Source organism: Gracilinanus agilis, chromosome 1, assembly GCF_016433145.1.
Source record: "Gracilinanus agilis isolate LMUSP501 chromosome 1, AgileGrace, whole genome shotgun sequence".
NCBI classification, from domain to species: Eukaryota; Metazoa; Chordata; class Mammalia; order Didelphimorphia; family Didelphidae; genus Gracilinanus; species Gracilinanus agilis.
The window spans coordinates 249056892-249076525 of record NC_058130.1 but is presented as its reverse complement, the minus strand read 5'-3'; the positions used below and the strand labels follow the sequence as shown (position 1 = coordinate 249076525).

Here is a 19634-nt window from a genome sequence, read left to right as displayed (position 1 = left end):
CTCTCTCTCTCTCTCTCTCTCTCTCTCCCTCCCTCCCTCCCTCCCTCCCTCCCTCCGTCTGTTTCTTCCTCTTTTTCTCTTTCTGTTTCTGTCTCAGATTTCATCAGCTCTCATAGAATTAATTATCATATTTATTTGTCACATCTATATACTCAGCTCTAATTTCTCTCATCACCAAGTGATTGCCAAACAACTCTACTTGGATATGAGGATGACTCTGGCATCTCAAAATGGAACTCATTACAGGATCACAGAATTAAAGAATTAGAATTAGAAGGAACCATAGCAGTTGTCTAGTCTAGTCCTTCATTTAGCAGATGACGGGAAAAAAGAAAAAAAAAAAAAAGCTGTGCTTGGGATCTAAAAGCCCTAAGTTCAATTCAGCCTTAGACCCTTACTACCTTTATAATTAGGCAAATCATCTTCTGCCTCAATTTCTTCAACTGTAAAGTAGGGATAATAGAGGCATCTAGGTGGCTCAGTGGATTAAGAGCCAAGCCTGCAGATGAGAGGTCCTGGATTTAAATCTGGCCTCAGACACTTCCTAGCTATGTGACCCTGGACAAGTTATTTAACCCTAATTGCCTAGCCCTTACATCCTTTCTACCTTGGAACTGTTACTCCATATCAGTTCTAAGAGAGAAGGTATGGGTCTCTTGCTTGGCCTAATGGAATAGCTTCCTTATTGGTCTCCCCTCTTCCATGCTTTTCTCTCTTCAAAACATCCTTCCCACAGATGCCAAATTAAAGATCTTCAAACACAGGCCTTAACTATGTCCCTCTCCACTGATGAAAAATCTGCAATGGTTTTCTCTAGGATAAATGACAAAAACTTGAGCCACTTAAAGCCTTGCACAATCTTGTTGCCACCTACCTTTCCAGAAATATTCCACATTACTCTCCTCCACACATTCTTTATTCCAGTCACACTGATCTACTATCATCTGTTCCTAGAACTGGGTATTCCTCTTTTTGCTTCTGTGACTCCACATGAAACTAAAAGTTTTAGCTTCTATCCATTTTGGGTACTGCCTCCTACATGAACCCCTTCTTGTTTTCTCTGGTTGTAAGCACCCTTTTGATCTCAAAACATTTGGTATTTATTTTTTGGGGTACATGCTATACTCTAGTAAAATGTAAATTCTTTGAAAATAGGATCTCTATAGTGCTTTTCACATTTAAAATTTGGCGAATTAAGTTATGTCAGAAAAAAATGAAAACAATATGGGGATATTGATGATTTGGCATCTAGACAAATATCTCTTTTAATAATGTTTATCATATAACAGAGAGTATCCTAACCTGGGATCAATTAACTTGTTTTAAAAAATTAGTCTTTTAAAAAAATAAACATATTTTCATGTGATAAATTTCCACATAAGTTTTCTGAAGTTCTGTTTCAATATATTTCAAAAGTGGCTAGCGGAGCAGCTGGGTAGCTCAGTGGAGTGAGAGTCAGGCCTAGAGACAGGAGATCCTAGGTTCAAACCCGGCCTCAGCCACTTCCCAGCTGTGTGACCCTGGGCAAGTCACTTGACCCCCATTGCCCACCCTTACCAATCTTCCACCTATGAGACAATACACCGAAGTACAAGGGTTTAAAAAAAAAAAGTCAAAAAAAAAAAAAAGTGGCTAGGTTGGGGGGGCGCTAGATGTTTCAGTGGATTGAGAGCCAAGCCTAGAAATAGGAGATTTTGGGTTTAAGTCAGACCTCAAACACTTCTTAGCTGGGTGACATTGGACAAGTCATTTAATCCTCATTGCCTAGCCCTTATCTCTTTTCTGCCTTGGAGTCAATACATTGTATTGATTCTAAGACTGAAGGTAAGGGTTTTTTAAAAAAAGCAGTTAGGTGATTCGGTGAATAGAACACTGCCTGGACAGTCAGGAAGACTGTTCAAATCTGGCCCTTGACATACAATTGTTATGTGCCCCTGGGCAAAGTCATTCTCCACCTGCTTAGTTTCCTCATCAATAAAATGGGGATATATAGCTGCTCTTTTTGTGGTAGCAAAGAACTGGAAACTGAATGGATATCCCTCAGTTGGGGAATGGCTGAACAAATTGTGGTATGTGATGGTGATGGAATACTATTGTGCTATAAGCAATGATAAAAGGATGATTTCAGAAAGAGCTAGAAAGATCTATGTGACCCAATGCAGAGTGAAATAAGCAGAACCAGGAGAATGTTGTACACAGTAACAGTAATATTGTGGAATGATCAACTGTAAGAGACTTAGATTCTCTCAGCAATGATCCAGGACAATTCTGAGGGACTTATTACAAAGAATGCTCTCTGCCTCCCAAGAAAAAACTGTGAGAGTTGGAATGCAGATCAAACCACACAATTTTTTTAAACCCTTAACTTCTGTGTATTGGCTACTAGGTGGAAGAGTGGTAAGGGTGGGCAATGGGGGTCAAGTGACTTGCCCAGGGTCACACAGCTGGGAAGTGTCTGAGGCCGGATTTGAACCCAGGACCTCCCATCTCTAGGCCTGACTCTCAATCCACTGAGCTACCCAGCTGCCCCTAAAGCACACAATTTTTGACTTTAGTTTATTTGGGTTTTTGATTTGGGATTTTGCTTTTATATGATTACTTTCTTACAAAAGTGATCAATATGGAAATATATTTTGCATCATAATTCATGCATATCCCAGATTGAATTGCTTGCCAGCTCTGTAACACAGGAGAGAAGGGAAGGAGGGAGACAATTTGGATCATATAACTTCAGAAACCGTATATGGAAATGTGTAATTGGTAAAATAAAATATCTTTATATAAAAGAATAAAATGGGGATGATAATAATAGCATCTATATCTCTTGGTGCTGTTGTGAGGATAAAATGAGATATTTGTATATGAAATCAGAAGTTTTAATTTCCTTCTAGATTCAGGTCAGGTATTATCCCCTACAAGGTTCTCTTCTAACACTCCCATACATGGTTCTCTTCTAACACTGCCACCATTCTGGGGGGCAAGCCCTCATCACCCTTGATTACTACAAAAGCTTACTGGTGAGTCAGCCTGCCTCAAGTCTCTTTCCACTCCAATCCATTCAGCCACTAAAGTGATTTTCTTAAAATGCAGGTCTGATCATTTCACTTTCCCCCCTGCCCCCACAAACCCCTCCAGATCAAATACAAAACGTTCCATTTGGCATTCAAAGGCCTTCATAACCTAGCCCCTTCCAACCCTTCCTACAGTCCCTCATCATGTATACTCTGGTCCAGGGACTTGGGCTTCCTGGCAGTCCCATGAACAAGACACTCCATCATTTGTCTTTAGGCATTTTTTCCAGCTATCCTCCATGAAGAACAACACTTTCCCTCCTCCTCTCTGACCACTGACTTCCCTGGCTTCCTTTAAGTCCCAACTAAAACCCTCCCTTCCACACGAAGCTTTTATCTGACTTCTCTCAACTCCACTGCTTCCCCTCTTTTAATTATTTCCTTTTCATCCTGTATTTAGCTTATCTCGTAGCTATTTGTTTGCATGTTGTCTCCCCCATTAGACAGTAAGCTCCACAAAGGCAAGGACTGTCTTTTGCCTCTTTTATTTACCCCCACCCCCAACGCTTAGTGTGCTAAGTATGTTTGGCTAGTTGGTGCTTAGTAAATATTTACCGAATAACATAAATCCCTTCTTGCTTCCTTTAACTGTAAGTGCCCTCTCAATGTGCTTAAAAATTTTACATTTATGTATTTATTGGGGTACATATTATTTTCTTGGAATGTAAAAACTTCTTGAAAATGGGGACAATACAATGCCTTTCCCAGAGTAAGTGCTTAATATTTACTGAACTGAGTTGGGATAAAAGATTAAGTTTCTAAGGAAATACAAAAGAGAAAAGGGGATGAAGCTCTTATACATTCATGAAATGGCCTCTAGGTTGATAAAAAATTGATTGTTTTGAGGTAGGAGTGACATATTTGTGATTCATGTGACCTTTGGTATATCTTAACTTATGAATCAGCCTAACAAATAACAAGACTACCCACTCCTGGTTTTTTGTCTTCTGTCAACCTCCTTCTCTGTAGCATTCTAAAGCTAACTTGACAGGGAGGGAAACAAACTGGAAAACAGAAGTTGTGCCTCAGTATATTAATGACTAGCTTCCTTTTAGGGAGGGTGGTAAAGTGGAAAAAAAGCACTGAAATTGGTTGGAGTTGGAAGGTTTATAGATTTAATTCCCAGCTCCACTTCTTGTATAATCTTAGGCAGATTATTTAATCTTGCTGAGCCCTCAGTTTCTTCACCTGGAAAATGAGAGTCAAAATCCTTATGGTGTCCATCTTATTGGGATGAAAATGTTCCATAAGCATGAGCTGTTCATAGTGAGTATAAAGTTACTAAATTTTAAAATATTCAAAATGCCTGCTTGAAAATATTCGCTAAACAGAATTCTGTCCTTCAGCAATTAATGTTTAGTTCCAAATTCATGCTAAGATGCTAAGAAATAATAATTTTCCCTGTCCTCCAACAAATACTAAAACTAGTGAATTTGAAAATCCCATCTTGCCATTTTCCTCCTTCCTGCTTGTTGCCAACTGGAATGACCAGCTGGTTTAACTCTGTATTAGAACTAAATTCCAGGAATCATCTAAAGTTCCTTGAAATGATCTTTTTTCCAAGTTCAGCAGGAACTGTTTTGATGTGAGGGGTAGAGAAAGGGGCTAGATCTAGGATTTTGTGGGATTGGCAACTTTCAGGTGAGGAAACACCTTCTCTGCAATTTATAATCAGAGAGTTGCGTAGGGCACTGAGTAATTAAGCATCTTGCCCAGGGTCACACAATCAGGATGAATCAGAGGCAGGGCTTGAATGTGGCTCCGAGGCCAGCTTTTTCCACCACATCATCCTAAGCTCTTATGTCAAGGCAATGGTGGCTGTTTCTGTTATCTTTTTTTGAAACTCTTACCTTCTGTCTTAGAACCAACACTGTGTATCAATTCCAAGGCAGCAGAGGCAATGGTCGTTCTTAAAAAGAATACCAACATTAGCCTACGTCCACCTTGTCACAAAATTACAAATTTCTTGTTCATGAGACCAGAGGTATCAAATAGCTGTGTTGGCCCCACAATAATTCCCCTTTCCTGATTAAGCCTGATTAAAATGTAATTTGGAAATATTTAACCAAATAAATAAAGATACAATAGGACACAAATAATGTTAATATGTAGTTTTCTTAGTTGACATACAGCCTGCAGGGAAACCTATGTATTGTTTAGTCATCCCAGTTTCTATTTGAGTTTGACATCACTTGAAGACCATCCATAACAATGTCACTGTCAAGGAGATGTTGGAATCAGCCTTGACAGTAAGAAATTTGGTTTCTTAGTTTTGTGTGTTATGAATTCTGTTGTTCTTGGGAAAACTCTAGAAGCAGCCAAGTTCAAGAGATGGTTCTCAAATTTAGAATGGGAAGCATTCTTAAAGTTTACCCAATCTAATTTGTACTTGCCAGACATGAAAGAAGAAGCTCAGAGGGATAAAGTTACTTCTCCAAATCCAGCACTACAAAAACTGATTAAGATTAAGATTTTTCTAGGTGAAAAATAGATAAGACAAGAAGAGATCTTTGATCATAAAGGAAAAATTGTTGGATTTTAAAAGAAATTTTATTGTTCTCATATTTTGATTTTATAACTTCTTTTGAGGACAGAATAGTATAGAATTGAATTGGTATACTGTCTTTTTTTTGTATTTTTAAAATATTATTATTGCTGTTGATATCTTCACATGGTTTCCATTCTTTTTTTTTTTTAAATCTTTACCTTCTAGGGGCAGCTAGGTGGCTCAGTAGATTGAGAGCCAAGCCTAGAGGTCAAATCTGGCCTTCAACACTTCCTAGTTGTGTGTCTCTGGGCAAGTCACTTAACCCCCATTGTCTAGCCTTTGCTGCTATTGCCTTGGAAAAAATACACAGTATTGATTCTAAGACAAAAAGGTAAAGGTTTAAAAAAAAAACCAAAAAACATTATATTCTGTCTTAGTATCAATTCTATGGAAGAAGAGTGGCAAGGGACAGCAATCAAGGTTAAGTGATTTGCCCAGCTTCACACAGCTAGGAAGTACCACAATTGAACCCACAAGCTCCTGACTCCAGAACTGCCATCCTTTCTTCTTTAAATATTTTATGTTCTGCATACTCATATGTGTTTGCACAGTGCCCAGTGAATTACTGAGAAAACAGAATTCACAAAAAGAAATCTGCTTTAAATCCACTTTTACTGGATTATAACTATTCTGTTAAAGCAGAAATAATTAGAATTCAATTTTATTTTTGTAAGCAACATGACTGTTTCATTTGTAATTATCCCAATACCCATCATATATGGAAAACAACTTATTATTATTGTAAATATAAAGGCAAAGATTATGTAAAATCTGCCTACTTCAAAGTTTTCCTCCAATGCTTCAATAAAGCCAAAACATGATTAATATGGTTATTGCTTTTTAGAAAAATAACCCTTACTTTCTGTCTTAGTAACAATTCTAAGACAAAAGGGCAAGGGCTAGGCAAATGGGGTTAGCTAGGAAGTGTCAGAGGTCATATTTGAACCCATGCCATCCTGACTCTAGGCCTGGCTCTCCATCTACTATGATACTAACTGCCCCATTCCCTTATTATGTTCCTTACCATACTTCTTGTGTTTGAGCTGCTGGCAACATTCTGTATCTCTTATGTGCAAACCATTTATCACCCCAATGCCCTTTGGGTTATTTGGAATTTTAGTGTTGAGACTGGTATTAACTTGGTTTGTAAAAATAGATCATGCTTGGAGGAATATTGCTGCTAACAAAATGGTCTCCTGCAATAGTAGGCAAATTGGGATCCTGTGAAGCATTGAACCATTTCTCTAATACGCTCCCGCTCAAATGTACTCCTGGGACCGGTTCTGGGCCCCACTTACTACCCATCTGCAGTTTCATGGTAAAACATGAATAATAATATAGCCAATATACAAGTATAGATGGTTATTATCCAAAATACATATGGATCAATTTCAACCAGCTGCCAGTATGTCTGCATGCCATAACCTATACTTTTATTTTTTATTTTTATTTTTTAAATTCGATATTTTATTTCCCCAATTACATGTAATAACAATTTTCAACATACATTTTCTGAAATTATAAGATCTAATTTGAACTGGGTTGTACATGTATTATCATGCGAAACATATTTCCATAATCATAATCTAATACTTTATTCAAAAATGTAAAAAATCATTCTTATTTCACAGGCTATATAAAAACAGGCAGAAGGGAGGCAGCTAGGTGGCTCATTGGATTGAGAGCCAGGACTAGAGACTGGAGTTCCTAGGTTCAAATCTGGCCTCAGATGCTTCCTAGTTATGTGACCCTATAAAAGTTATTTAATTTCTATTTGTCTTAATCTACTGGTGAAGGAAATGGCAAACCTCTCCACTATCTTTACTAAGAAACACTCCACGGATAGTATGGTCCACAGGGTCCCAAAGAGTTGGATGAGAATGAACAACTGAACAGCAATGAGGCCTGGAAATAGAGGTTCTGTGTCTGTTTTTACTATACCCAGTTCCATAAAATCCAAGGAGGGTTATGTGGCAGCAAAATTTTTCAGCACATAATATTGCTTGTACAGTAGCTGAGATATTATGAAGTTAAAACAAGTTGAAGAAGAGCCTTCATCTTTTCTGTCAAGGGTTAATTGGGGGGGGCCTTTTGGAGGTGTTTCTAGTTTCTGTGATGTGACTGTACTACCATCAACATTAGTTTCCTTCTATCTCTTTTGCAGGGCCACTAACCCTAGTTTCTAAGCTCTCATTACATACTGCATCTTAATTGTTTTTTTCTGGCTCAAATCTTTCCCCTCTCTCGTTTATCCTTGCCACAGCTGGCGCCGGGATTTTCTTAAAGCATAGGTCTTCTTGTCAGTGGCTCCCTCTTACCCTTACAATCACATGCAAACTCTTTGTTTGACATTTAAAACCCTTTGCAACTTTCTAGATGTATACTTAACTGCAGGGTCCAGCCAAACCAACCTTCATCATGGAATTTCTCAGACATGGAATTCAATCTCTCACCTCCACACCTTTGTGGATAGTGGTTCCCCCTAACTTAAATTAATCCCCTTCTTTATCTCTGCCTCTCAGAACCCCAATTTTCTTAAAAGCTACAGTTTAAAAGCTCTTACATAAGGCCTTTTCTGATACCCACCAAAAGCTAGTGCATCCTTCCTTTCAAATGACCTAATGTGTATTTTTTCTAAGCTGATGCATACAAACATACACTTTCACCCAAATGCTCTTTTCATAGCTAACAAGTATTTTCTCTAAAACGGTATGTTCTCCAACCCCCCCAAATTCTGGAGAGCTTCCTCCGTGAAAAATACAGAAAGGACCCAAGTGCCTTATGTCAAAATGAAAGAGGATGCGCTATCATGACTGTAAAAGAAGTATCTATCTTCACAACAAAGGGCTCTTATAGGATCTGGGTTGGTTAGGATAGGGGCTATAATAAATTTTTCTTTTCAATTCCCTCAAAGTATTTAGGTGCCAAAGAATGACCCATGAGGAGTATGGCCAAGGCAGAAAAGCATAAGATATACAATTGTACTGGTTTCCTATGAATTTTAGGAACCCTCAGAATTTTTCTGTGGCTGTTCTGCCACAACACCTTTCCCAGTTGTGCTAATTACAATTCTCTTTTCCATGACCACTAGGAATCCCAGTTCTTCTTTTTCCAATCAATTCACCCAAATTCCCATCCACCTTGTGCCTTTGTGACCCTTTTAGCCTTCATAAGAGACTCAGATAAAGTTTTCTTGGGAAATTTGAGGAGGGAGATAATACTTTCAGCTGTGGTTATCAGAAACAACTTATCAGAAGAAGGGGCTTAAAGGAGGAGGGAAAAATGAAGAGGTGATAATCTGGACAAATAAATGTTCTGAGGCAGGTGACAGATGACAATGGGGAATTGGGGAATAATTAATAGTCCAGTTTAACTGAACAAGGGTTGTGGGAAAGAAAACACTGTAAATAAGGGTAAAAGGGTCAGCAGGTGTCAGGTTGATGAAGGCTATCCTTAACCTGGCAAAAATGTGTTTTTAGCCACTGAGGGCTTTTGAACAAAAGAGTGACATGTCCAAAACCCATGCATTAGGAAGATTATTTGGGACAGTTTTTGCCACCCTCCTCTGTAAGCCAGTGTTGCTCTTGGCTGCCATTTCTTTCCATTTGGCAATGAGATTTTGGCTGGTGAAGGCAGTTTCTAGGCTCTTTAGGGCTTCTCATTCTGTATTAAACATTTCTAGGAAATAGTAATAGTGTCAACATCCTTATGTTCATTTATTTCCCACTGACAATCAACAGCCTGTTTAAACAGGTTGGCCAAGCTCCCCTAACTCCATGAATTGGTGCTAACGACTGTATTCTAGTGTGGGCTTTGTCATAACTAACTGTGTGACCTTGAACAAGTTTCTTATCTATCAGCCTCAGTTTCTTCAGTCCTTCCATGCAATCTTCAATCCAGTGACACTGACCTCCTTCCTATTCTTTGCACATGCCACTCCATCTTCAGATTCTAAGCATTTTCTCTGGCTGTTCTCCATGACTGGAATTCCCCAACTCCTTGTCTTTGCCTCCTGGATTCCTTCAAGTCTCAGCTAAAATCCTACCCTCTACAAGAAACCTTTCCTAATCTCCCTTAATGCAAAGCGCCTTCTCTCTATATTTATCTCCAATTTATTCTGTGTGTATCTTTCCTGTACATAGTTGCTGACATGTCATATCCTCCATTAGACTGGGAGCTCTTTGTGGAACAGGGACTCTTTGTATCTTTTGAGGGCTTAGCACAGTGCCTGGCACAATGCAGGTGCTTAATAAATATTAACCTAAACTTAACTCTTGACAGAGAAAGTGAAAGTTCTTCATCAACTTGTTTATTAACTTTTCCATAACGCTGCAAACACTACATCGGTGATATCATGTTCCCAAAATTGACTTAACTATAAAACAGAGATAATGCCTGTAGTCCCTGCCTCACAAGGGAATTGTAAAGCTCAAATGATATAAAATAGGTTAAAAGCATCGCAAATTTTAAAGTGTTCTCTAAATACCAATTATTGCTGAATTGCCTTATGCACCTTCTCCTATTGCTAGTTATTTTATTAGTCTGAAAGATACTTAAGCATCTGTTTCAACATCTGATTTCTCTGAAAGTCTTTCTTCCCCATCTCCTGATGTATTTTTCTGATCACCCAATTATAAGAAAATAAAAAGGGAGGAAATCAATTTCCTGACTCCTGAATTCCAATCTATTTTGCACTCATGCTCTAATTTAACATCCTAAAAAATAAACAGCCCGGGGCCCAGAAATCATGGCATATTAGAGGTATAAAGGGCTTCCCACCCCACCCCCAGCTCACCCGAATAAATGACTTGTTTGGTGTTCTATGCACAGAGGAAAAATCTCCTTCAACTTATGACTGTTAATGTTGGTCTCATAGTGTGTGTGATTCTGATAAGCATGGCAGAACTGACTGGCTTGAGGTTAACGTAATTCATTTTGTCAAATACAGCATTGGGTTCCTCTTACCTCAAACTGAATGAGCACGGTCCCGCTTTCTATGCCTTCTTTTAGCTGTTCTATAGATTCTTCTATGGTATTGTCATACTTTAAATTCATAGGGAGAATGGAATCTTGGAAAAGTTGACAATTTATTTCATCTTCTGACTTGACTTCAGCAAATGAATGGACAACTGCAAGATATAAGAATTGGAACATTTTGTTTCTGTAGTAAAAACTGCCTCAATATTTTTTTTGAAACAAGGTTATTTACAAAAAGAGAATCCTGATGACTATTTATAATTTTTCCTGTATGTAGCTTATTAAATGATTACAGAATATAATCAAAGACACTGTAATATACCAATAAATGACTGTAGAAATGTTAATTACACAAATAACAAAATAATCTTCCTGCTTTGATTTTTTTGGTGGTAATTGATACCCAGGAGCTTTTGATGATGGTGGGGACCATGGACAAAAAGGCTGAAAAGTAGAGTTTTCCATTGTTGGCAAATCTTTCTTTAGTGTGGACATCATCCAAGGCTCAGTCTTAGGTTCTCTGCTTTTTTTCTTTCCATACTTCTCCAGAGATCATTTCTGTTGCCTCAGCACTAATCTTACTAGTTGGGTGTCTATATATAGATAAGTCATTTATCCTCTTAAAGCCACAATTTGTTTTCAGTAAAATGGGGATAATAAGGAGCACTGCTACCTATATTTCTCAGTTGTTGTGAGGAATATGTAAGTTCATGGATGTGGCTATGATACATGCAAATAATTTCCCTATTTATACTTCTAAATTTGACATTTCTCTTTAATGATATCTTGCATCTCCAACTATCCCACATTGAAAATGCATGTTCACAAACCAAAAAATACTTTTTATACAAATAAAGTCAGATCTAAATAAGTTGAGAATTATTAATTGTTCGTGGACAGATAGAGCCAATACGATAAAATGACAACCCTACCTAAACTAATCTACTTGTTCAGTGCCATTCTAATTAAATTGCCAAAAATTGGGCTAGAAAAATAATAACCAAATTCATTTTGAATAACAAAAGATCAAGAATATTAAAAGAATTAATGAAAAAATGTGGGAATGAGATCTAGTAGTACCAGATTTTAAACTGTATTATAAAATATTAATTACCAAAACTATCTGGTACTGGCTCTAAAATAGAAAGGCAGTTCAGTGGAACAAGAAAGACACATAACAAACAGCAGGAAAAGATTATAGTAACTTTGTATTTGACAAAAGTATAGATCCTGGTTTGGGGGATAAGAAACCACTACTTGGTAAAAAAAAAATGCTGGGAGAAATGGAAAGTATTTTGGCAGAAACTAGATATCTTACAACATTCGCTAAAATAAGATCAAAGCAGATACATGACATACCGGAAGCAAATTAGAAGAATAGGGAACATATTACCTATCAGATTCATGGATAGGAGTGTGTGTTTTGAAGTGGGCCTAAACCCTGAGAGACTACATCTCCCAGGACTCTCTACTGCAACTTCTTCTGACATATCCCACACTTCCTTTGTGGGAGGTGTCAAAGGGAGAATAAAAAAGGAGAGAAGCATGGATTTTGGTGCCTTTTCCCCCTTAACCTAGCTTTGATTCCTGCCTAGCTGCCAAAGATCTAACTTCCCTGACTTTTCCTAAACTTTCCCTTCCTAACCCCTAAATAAACCTACCTAACTTTTCCTGGTGTCTAGCCTGATTTAATCTGGTCCCTAGCCTACCTACAAAAGACCCTGGGGTCAGTTCCCTGGCTACCTTCCTTCCCTTCCTTTCCCTCCTTTTCCCCTACATCAGGAGAGGAATTTATGAGTCATTGAGAAATGGAGAACATTATGAAATAGAAAATGGATAATTCTGAGTACATTAAATTGAAAAGTTTTTGTATAACTACAATAAATGTCGCCAAGATTAGAAGGAAAGCAGAAAACTGGGAAAAAAATTAGAGACAACTTCTTGGTTAGAGGTCTCATGTTTAAAATATAGAGAGAACTCTGTCACATTTATAAGAATAAGAGTCACCCCTCCCAATTACTAAATGGGCAAAAAAGATATGAACAGACAATTTTCAGATAAAGAAATCAAACCAATATATAGGTTTATGAAAAAAATGTTCTAAATATAATAAAGAAATGCAAACCAAAATTATTCTGAGATAACATCTCATACCTATCAATTTGACTAAAATGACGAAAGGACAAAATAACAAATGTTGGAAGGGATATGGAAAAATGGGGACACTAATGCACAGTTGGTGGAATTGTAAACTGATCCATCCATTCTAGAGAGCAAACTGGAATTATGCCCAGAGTTATAAAATTGTGTGTACTTTTTGATCCAGCAATGGTTGTTGTGCCTATTTCCCATGGAGATCAGAGGAAAAAGAAAAGATCTTATGTGTTCCAAATTTTTTATAACAGTTCTCCTTGGTAGCAAAGAACTAGAAATTGAGGGGATTCCCATCAGTTGGGGAATAGCCAGACAAACTGCAGTATATAATTGTGATGGAATACTACTGCACCGTAAGAAAGGATGAGTAGGCTAAGCTTAATTCATTCATTCATTCATTTCAAGAGCATCATTTTAATTACTTTTAATTTAATTTTTCCCTAATTGCATGTAAAAAAAGTTTCCAACATTTTAAAAAGAATTTTTAGTTTCAATTTCTCTCCTTCCCTCCCACCTCACCCTATTTCTGCAGAGATGGTAAGCAATCTAATATAGATTTTACATGGAACAGACTAGTTAAAAAAAACAAACTTGGAAAGAAGTACATGGGATAACGAAAAGCAAAATGAGTAGAACCAAGAGAACATTATATACAACTACATATTTAATATGTGAAGAATATTTTGTGAATGTCACGTCTAGAGAATAAACTGAAAAACAGAAGCATGAAAGACATAATCTATATATACATATCTATCTCCTGAATGACGCCTTCTAAGATGCAGGGTAGGGAAGGAAGAAGAGGTGAGCCACTTGTAAATAAATTCCATTAATTAAAAAAAAAAGAAAAATGTATATTCCATTATTATCTCTTACTCAACTTATCTAAAAAGAAAGAAAAACTCCTCAATAATTTTTTTCTTTAAGCCAGCTCCCTATCCAAATTTCTGTGTACCTACTAAAAGTATTATCACTCTCCCACTCACCAAATTTCCTTTGTCGCCTATATCTCATCCATCACCACGTCCTATTATTTCCTCATTGAACAGATCATAAGATTCAGAGCTATAAGGGCTCTTGTAGGTCAACTACTTCAACCCCTTCACTTTATAGATAAAATAAAAAAGTTCCAAAGTGTAAAGCCCTGGGCTGACTTGGAGCAAGGTCATCTGTCTACCAGAATTGGTGATTCCTGATTTCCTGATGCTAGATTCTTCTCTGCAGACTCTACAATATAGCTACCTTGGTCTACCTATAGCTCCTCAAATGTGACACACAAACTTTCCATTTCCAGCAAAGGGGATTTCTTCAAGATTGATCAATCAAGATTGATTCTTTCCTTAGCTGGGTGGCTCAGTGTTATACAGTTGTGCTTGGAATCAGGAAGATCTGAGTTAAATTCTACCTGGCAATGAGTGACCCTGGGCAAGTCATTTAACTGTTCTTTGCCTCAGTTTCTTCATTTATAAAATGAGAGATATTAGCACCTTCCTCCCAGGGTGGATGTAAAGCTCAATTGAATTAATACCTGCAAAGTACTACATAAATGCTATCATTGCTTTCATCATCATTTTTTCTCTATTACTTCCCCTTTGCATGAGCTGAACTTGACTTATATCCTCCAGGATCCAGCTTAAATATTACCTTCCTGAAGCCTTCCCTGACCATGCATGCCACTTCCCTGTATTATTCGTTGTCTTTTCAATATTCATATGTGCTATCCCTCCCATGCAGCTGAGTCGACTTTCATCTTTTCAGTGCCTCTCATGGATCTAGTAAGTGCCTGATGAATAATTGGAACACTTAAGTCATTTGTGTCTTTCCTGTTGTTTTCTGGTGAATAACAATCACCTATGAGTCAAGGTTGAAAGTCATTAATGTGAATATAGGCAGTCCTGGTTTTTCTCCCCACAATGTGCTCTTGGAAACCATGTCAGACAAAAAAACAGCTTAAAGCATGTTTTCCCATAAGAACAATACTGTAATTGGGACTTGTAGTCTGGATCAAGGACTTTATATTAAACCATGGATGTCACAAACAGTGTGCCATTTCAAAAAACAGATACGCTAGCTATATACCTCATTCGTTATTCAAAATAATAAAATTGAGTTTTAAATCCTCTTAAAATCTGTACAGATGGATAGTATGCACCAACTATACAAGGGGCCCTTGTACTATTTAGGGCAAAATGTGCATGGGGCAGACAATAATAAATTTTCAGAAATTTTCCTTAAAACATTTAATTAAGAATGATTGGGGGGTGTTTTCTTAGAATCAAGAAAGGCTTTACATTTTAAAATGTTGTCCAAGAAACTGTTAACAAATGACTTGTTTTTTCTTTTGATATATATTTTTCCTGCCACATTCAAAAGCATCCTCCTGATCTTTGAGTTTCATTCAAAGTAGCAAGTGAGGGGCAGCTAGATGGCTCAGTGGATGGGGAGTCAGGTCTAGAAATGGGAGTTCCTGGTTCAAATCTAATCTTGGACACTTCCTAGGCAAGTCACTTAACCCCAACTACCTACCCCTTATCGACCACTGTTCTGCCTTGGAACTGATACTTGGTATCGATTCTAAGATGGAAGGTAAAGGTTTAAAAATATCAAACCAATAAACAAAATAGCAAGCGATCAGTGGATATTGGTGGTTGTGCTAACTTTTTTGAGTTAGTCAATAAGTACTTATTAAATGCCTACTATGTGCCAAGAATCACTGTGCTAACTGCCGGGGATTTAAAGATAATTTAAGCATAAAGATGGAATATCGTGTCCAAGAATGACAAAGAAGTCAGTACCGATGAATTCCAGTTTACATGAGGGAAGTTAAGATACAAGAAGCCTAGAAACTTAGAAAGGGGCCAGGTTATGAAGGGCTTTAAAGTATTGAGAGAATTGGCATTTGCAAAAGCAGAAATTAATAAATATTTGCTTCATATTTCAACCTTTCTGAGATCAAGGCCAAGCAAGACAACTACTTTGCATATTTCATTAACTCTTCTTGGAGCCATTGCCAAAGCTGGATTGAAGCACTACTGAAACTTTCTAGATTACTAATCTTTGTTAAGGTAAATTTTCTTTTTTCTATCTATGCTCACCTATATCTTGGTGATATCCACTACCAGTAGCCACTCATACCCTGTTTAGGCTTCCTTCTCCAATTTAAACACAATAGATTGAACATAAATCAAGTGGTGTGTAAAGGAAAATGAAGAAACTCTTCTAGGTATACACTTCCAAGGGAGAGTTCCAAAAAGTGATAGAGAAAAAAATGCAACAGAGATGAATAAAAATAAATGTAACATTGAAATAAATATATAAATTTTATTTTCCTCCCTATCCTCCCCCCTTCAAAAAACAAAACCAACCAACAACCAAAAACAACAACAACTCTAGGGAAATGGATTCCATTTTGGAATGGATATTAAATTTCTTCATTGTCAGTAAACGAGAACCCGGCTTCTTATAGTAGGTGGTTACTGTTTATAAGATGTTAAAATACCATGGAATTAAAGATATGCTAAATTTATACAAGAGACTAAGTTGCATGTAAATAGAACTCCTTTTTAGGGACAAAACATTCTTTTTTGCTATGTTAACCCCTGTTCTTGAGCTTCATTACCTTTCCTCCTGATCAATAGTGCCAGTTCTCTTGTGTGCGACTCCCGGCTTGCTTTGATAAACATCACCACTTGATCATGGGTGTGCTCTGAGATGTCTCTGCCATTTATTAGTACTATTTGATCCCCTTCATTCAGCTTAGGAATGCATTTATCAGCCTGTTTCAAGATCAAAACAAAATGTATTAGGTTACTATAGCTACCTTCTAGGCTAGTGAAGAAATACCATCTTTCCTATGCTAGAGTCTTGAGACTAGGATCATTCTATTCATCTACTATTCTGTGGTATCCTCTGCAGAGTGTGGCTCAATAGAAAGGACACTAGCTCCGGAGGCAGAGGACCAGGGTTCAAATCTCTTCTTGGATACTTCTAACATCTCAGAGCTGTGACCTTGGGCAAATCAGTTAAATCTTCTTGCGCCTCAGTTTTCTCCTCTGTAAAATGAGGAGACTGGCTTTAGTGGCCCCTTCTACCTTTAAATCTATGATTCTACGTGTCAATTGCTATGTTGAGAAGACTAAATTTAAGGCTGTTTTTAAGCAGCTTTAAACAGAATTCAGCTAAAATAATGTTTTAAAATAAAAAAAACTAAGAACTACACAGAAGCTCTATTTTCTTAAGGCAGGCAACATTCATTTATCGCTAGAATTACTAGCAAGCATTGATCTCTTTCCATTTCTACCTATTTTTTAGAAAACCTTTTTGTACACATCTTCCCTTCATATTGGCAGCAGCAGCAGCAGCAGCAGCAGCAGCAAACACTTCAGTTAATCCTCATTCCATCTGCTAATTACAGCAAGTAAGATTAGCTATAGATGAGACTAAAAATTTAAAGGACTCTGATACGTTAGAGACAGAGAACATGATGTCACATTGTTTGTTAACTGTTCAGCAAGAAAAAAAAGCAAAATGACTAATATTTGGTCAAAGATCCCATAAATTCTATATCTAACAACATGAACATCATCCTTCAAAGTAATCATTTGGGGAAGCCTACATTCATAACAGGTATGGCATTACTGTGCCCAATCCATTTGCCTGTTCTGAATTTCACCTTATAGAGCTGGGTTGTAGGTTGAAGAAGAAAACAAATTTTGCTTTTTCACTTTTGTTTTTGTTTTTTAACAGTGGTATTGTTCAAGACAAACATCGGCCTCACTCTCTAGACTCAAATGCCTTTTGGCTGCTCCCCTCCAAAAAAAATCAAACCCACTTTCAGAAGGTGACATTTTAGCACCAATAAGTACTTTTTCTGGTTTGCTTTTTAATTTTTTTCAATCATATATAGACACAATTTTTGACAATTGTTTTCTGACATTTTGTGATTTAGATTCTCAACCTCTCCTGCCCACACCCTCTGGCAGTAAATAGTCTGATATAGATTATTCCAGTGATTTCATGCAATATATATTTCCATATTGCTTATGACATGACAGAAGATACATATCATACATATAATAAAATTACAATATAATAAAAAACTCATGAAGGAAATAAAGTAGGAGATGGTATGCTTTGATCTGTGGTCAGACTCCAATAGTTCCTTTTTTGGCTATGGATAGCATTTTCCAACACAGTCCTTTGTGGATACCAATGAGTATATTTCAAAGGATGTGAGGACAACTTTGAAGGCGATCTGAAAAAATGATTTGTTTTGGGCAGTGGTTGTAGCACTGGGATAAGTGTCATCTCCAAAGATAAATATTTAAAAAGATTAACATTAATTTGGTTGTGTAGGTTGTGGTAGACTTTTAAAAACCCCAATATGAGCTTTCATTGAGTTTCTTTATCATCACACCTCATTCCTATGAATCCTAGGACTTTAGAACTGACATTGGAGATAATCCAGCTGAATTGCTCACTTAACCACAACTCAAACCAAGAGAATTTAAATGTCTTATCCAAGAGTCTGGCAAACTATGGCCCCAAGGGCAAAATCTGGCCCTTTGTTTTTGTACAGCCAGTAAAGGTAAGAATAATGTTTACATTTTTAATGACAACAAAACTTTATTTTAATGTGAAAAAAAGGTCACTGGCTAGATCTGGCTCTAAGGCTGCAGTTTGCCAAACTGGTCTAGCACAAGTTAATTAGTGGAGTTAAGCCTAGAATTCATGATTTTCAATTAAGTGTTTTTCCCAACCCTGTATTCCAACTAAAGTTCAAGCTGGTTATGGGCAGGATTGTATTTTAAGTCTCTTTTTTTAACTCCCATTGCACCTAAAATAGTGTTCAGCTTACAATATGTATTCAACTATTATATAATAACTATTTGTAACTGTTTAACTATTTGAGTAAATTATTATGAATAATAGAGACAAATATAGAATACTTCACATTAGGAAGAAAAACACCCTATAAATGCAGCAGAAAAAGATCCTGAGATATTAATGAAACAAAGGCAAAATGACTCAAAATAAGTGTTTTGGAGTATTAGAATTCTAGAGCTGAAGAGACCTAACAAATTATATGGCTCAATTCAAGCACTTTGGCCAAATTCACCGAGTCAGTTAGAGACAGGATTAGAGCCAAGGTCTTCTGACTTCCAGTCTAATTATCTTCCCACTACACTATGCTGTCAAGTAATATAATGCTAGCACACATGAATAAGAAAAAAGGACATCAAAAGAAAAAAGATCTTCCCTATGACCCAATTAGTCATGCTTTAGTCTTATTCCAGTCTCTGCTACCTCAGCAACCATAAAGAAGGGGAAGAGTTTAATGGCAATGTTGAGGATTTCATTCCAAATGATTAAAGAGAAATGAGAGAGTTAAGTTATTATCAAAAAATGAAGGGATTTTGTGTAAATGGTAACCATATTCTTTGCATTTCTATTAAGGCTAAAACATGCAAGAAAGGACCACAATATTGTCTAAAGAGTAAATGTGAAAAACAATTTTTTAAAAAAGGAGTAAGTGTGAATGACTAAGCTATTTTGAGTTATATGAATATTCAAATCAACTACAAAGGGCCTATGAAGGAAGATACTAAACTCCTCCAGAGGAAGAATTGATACACAGAACTATGTATTATAGTTTCACATATATATCGGTATCAAATGTTGGCCTTTTCTAGTACAGGATTAGGAAGGAGGGAGAGAGGGGAAATAATTTGGAACTCAAATATTCTCCTCCTCCCAAAATAAAATATATATATATAAAAAAAGAAAAATAAACAAGGGGCAGCTCAATAGTATGGTGGCTAATGTGCCAGGCCCAGAGTCAGAATGGCCTGGATTCAAATCTGATTTCAGATACTTCCTCGCTA

At 37.0% G+C, this 19634-nt stretch overlaps 1 protein-coding gene across 1 annotated transcript in view; it reads right to left on the bottom strand.

The window, feature by feature from the left end:
• Positions 1-19634, bottom strand: part of PTPN3 (protein tyrosine phosphatase non-receptor type 3) — a 256184-nt gene that overhangs the window by 32750 nt on the left and 203800 nt on the right. The window contains exons 18-19 of the mRNA XM_044679539.1: positions 16370-16526; positions 10585-10748 (exon numbers count right to left, since the gene is read on the bottom strand). Of these exons, the coding sequence (XP_044535474.1) occupies positions 10585-10748; positions 16370-16526 (321 nt within the window). The remainder of the gene's footprint in view (positions 1-10584; positions 10749-16369; positions 16527-19634) is intronic.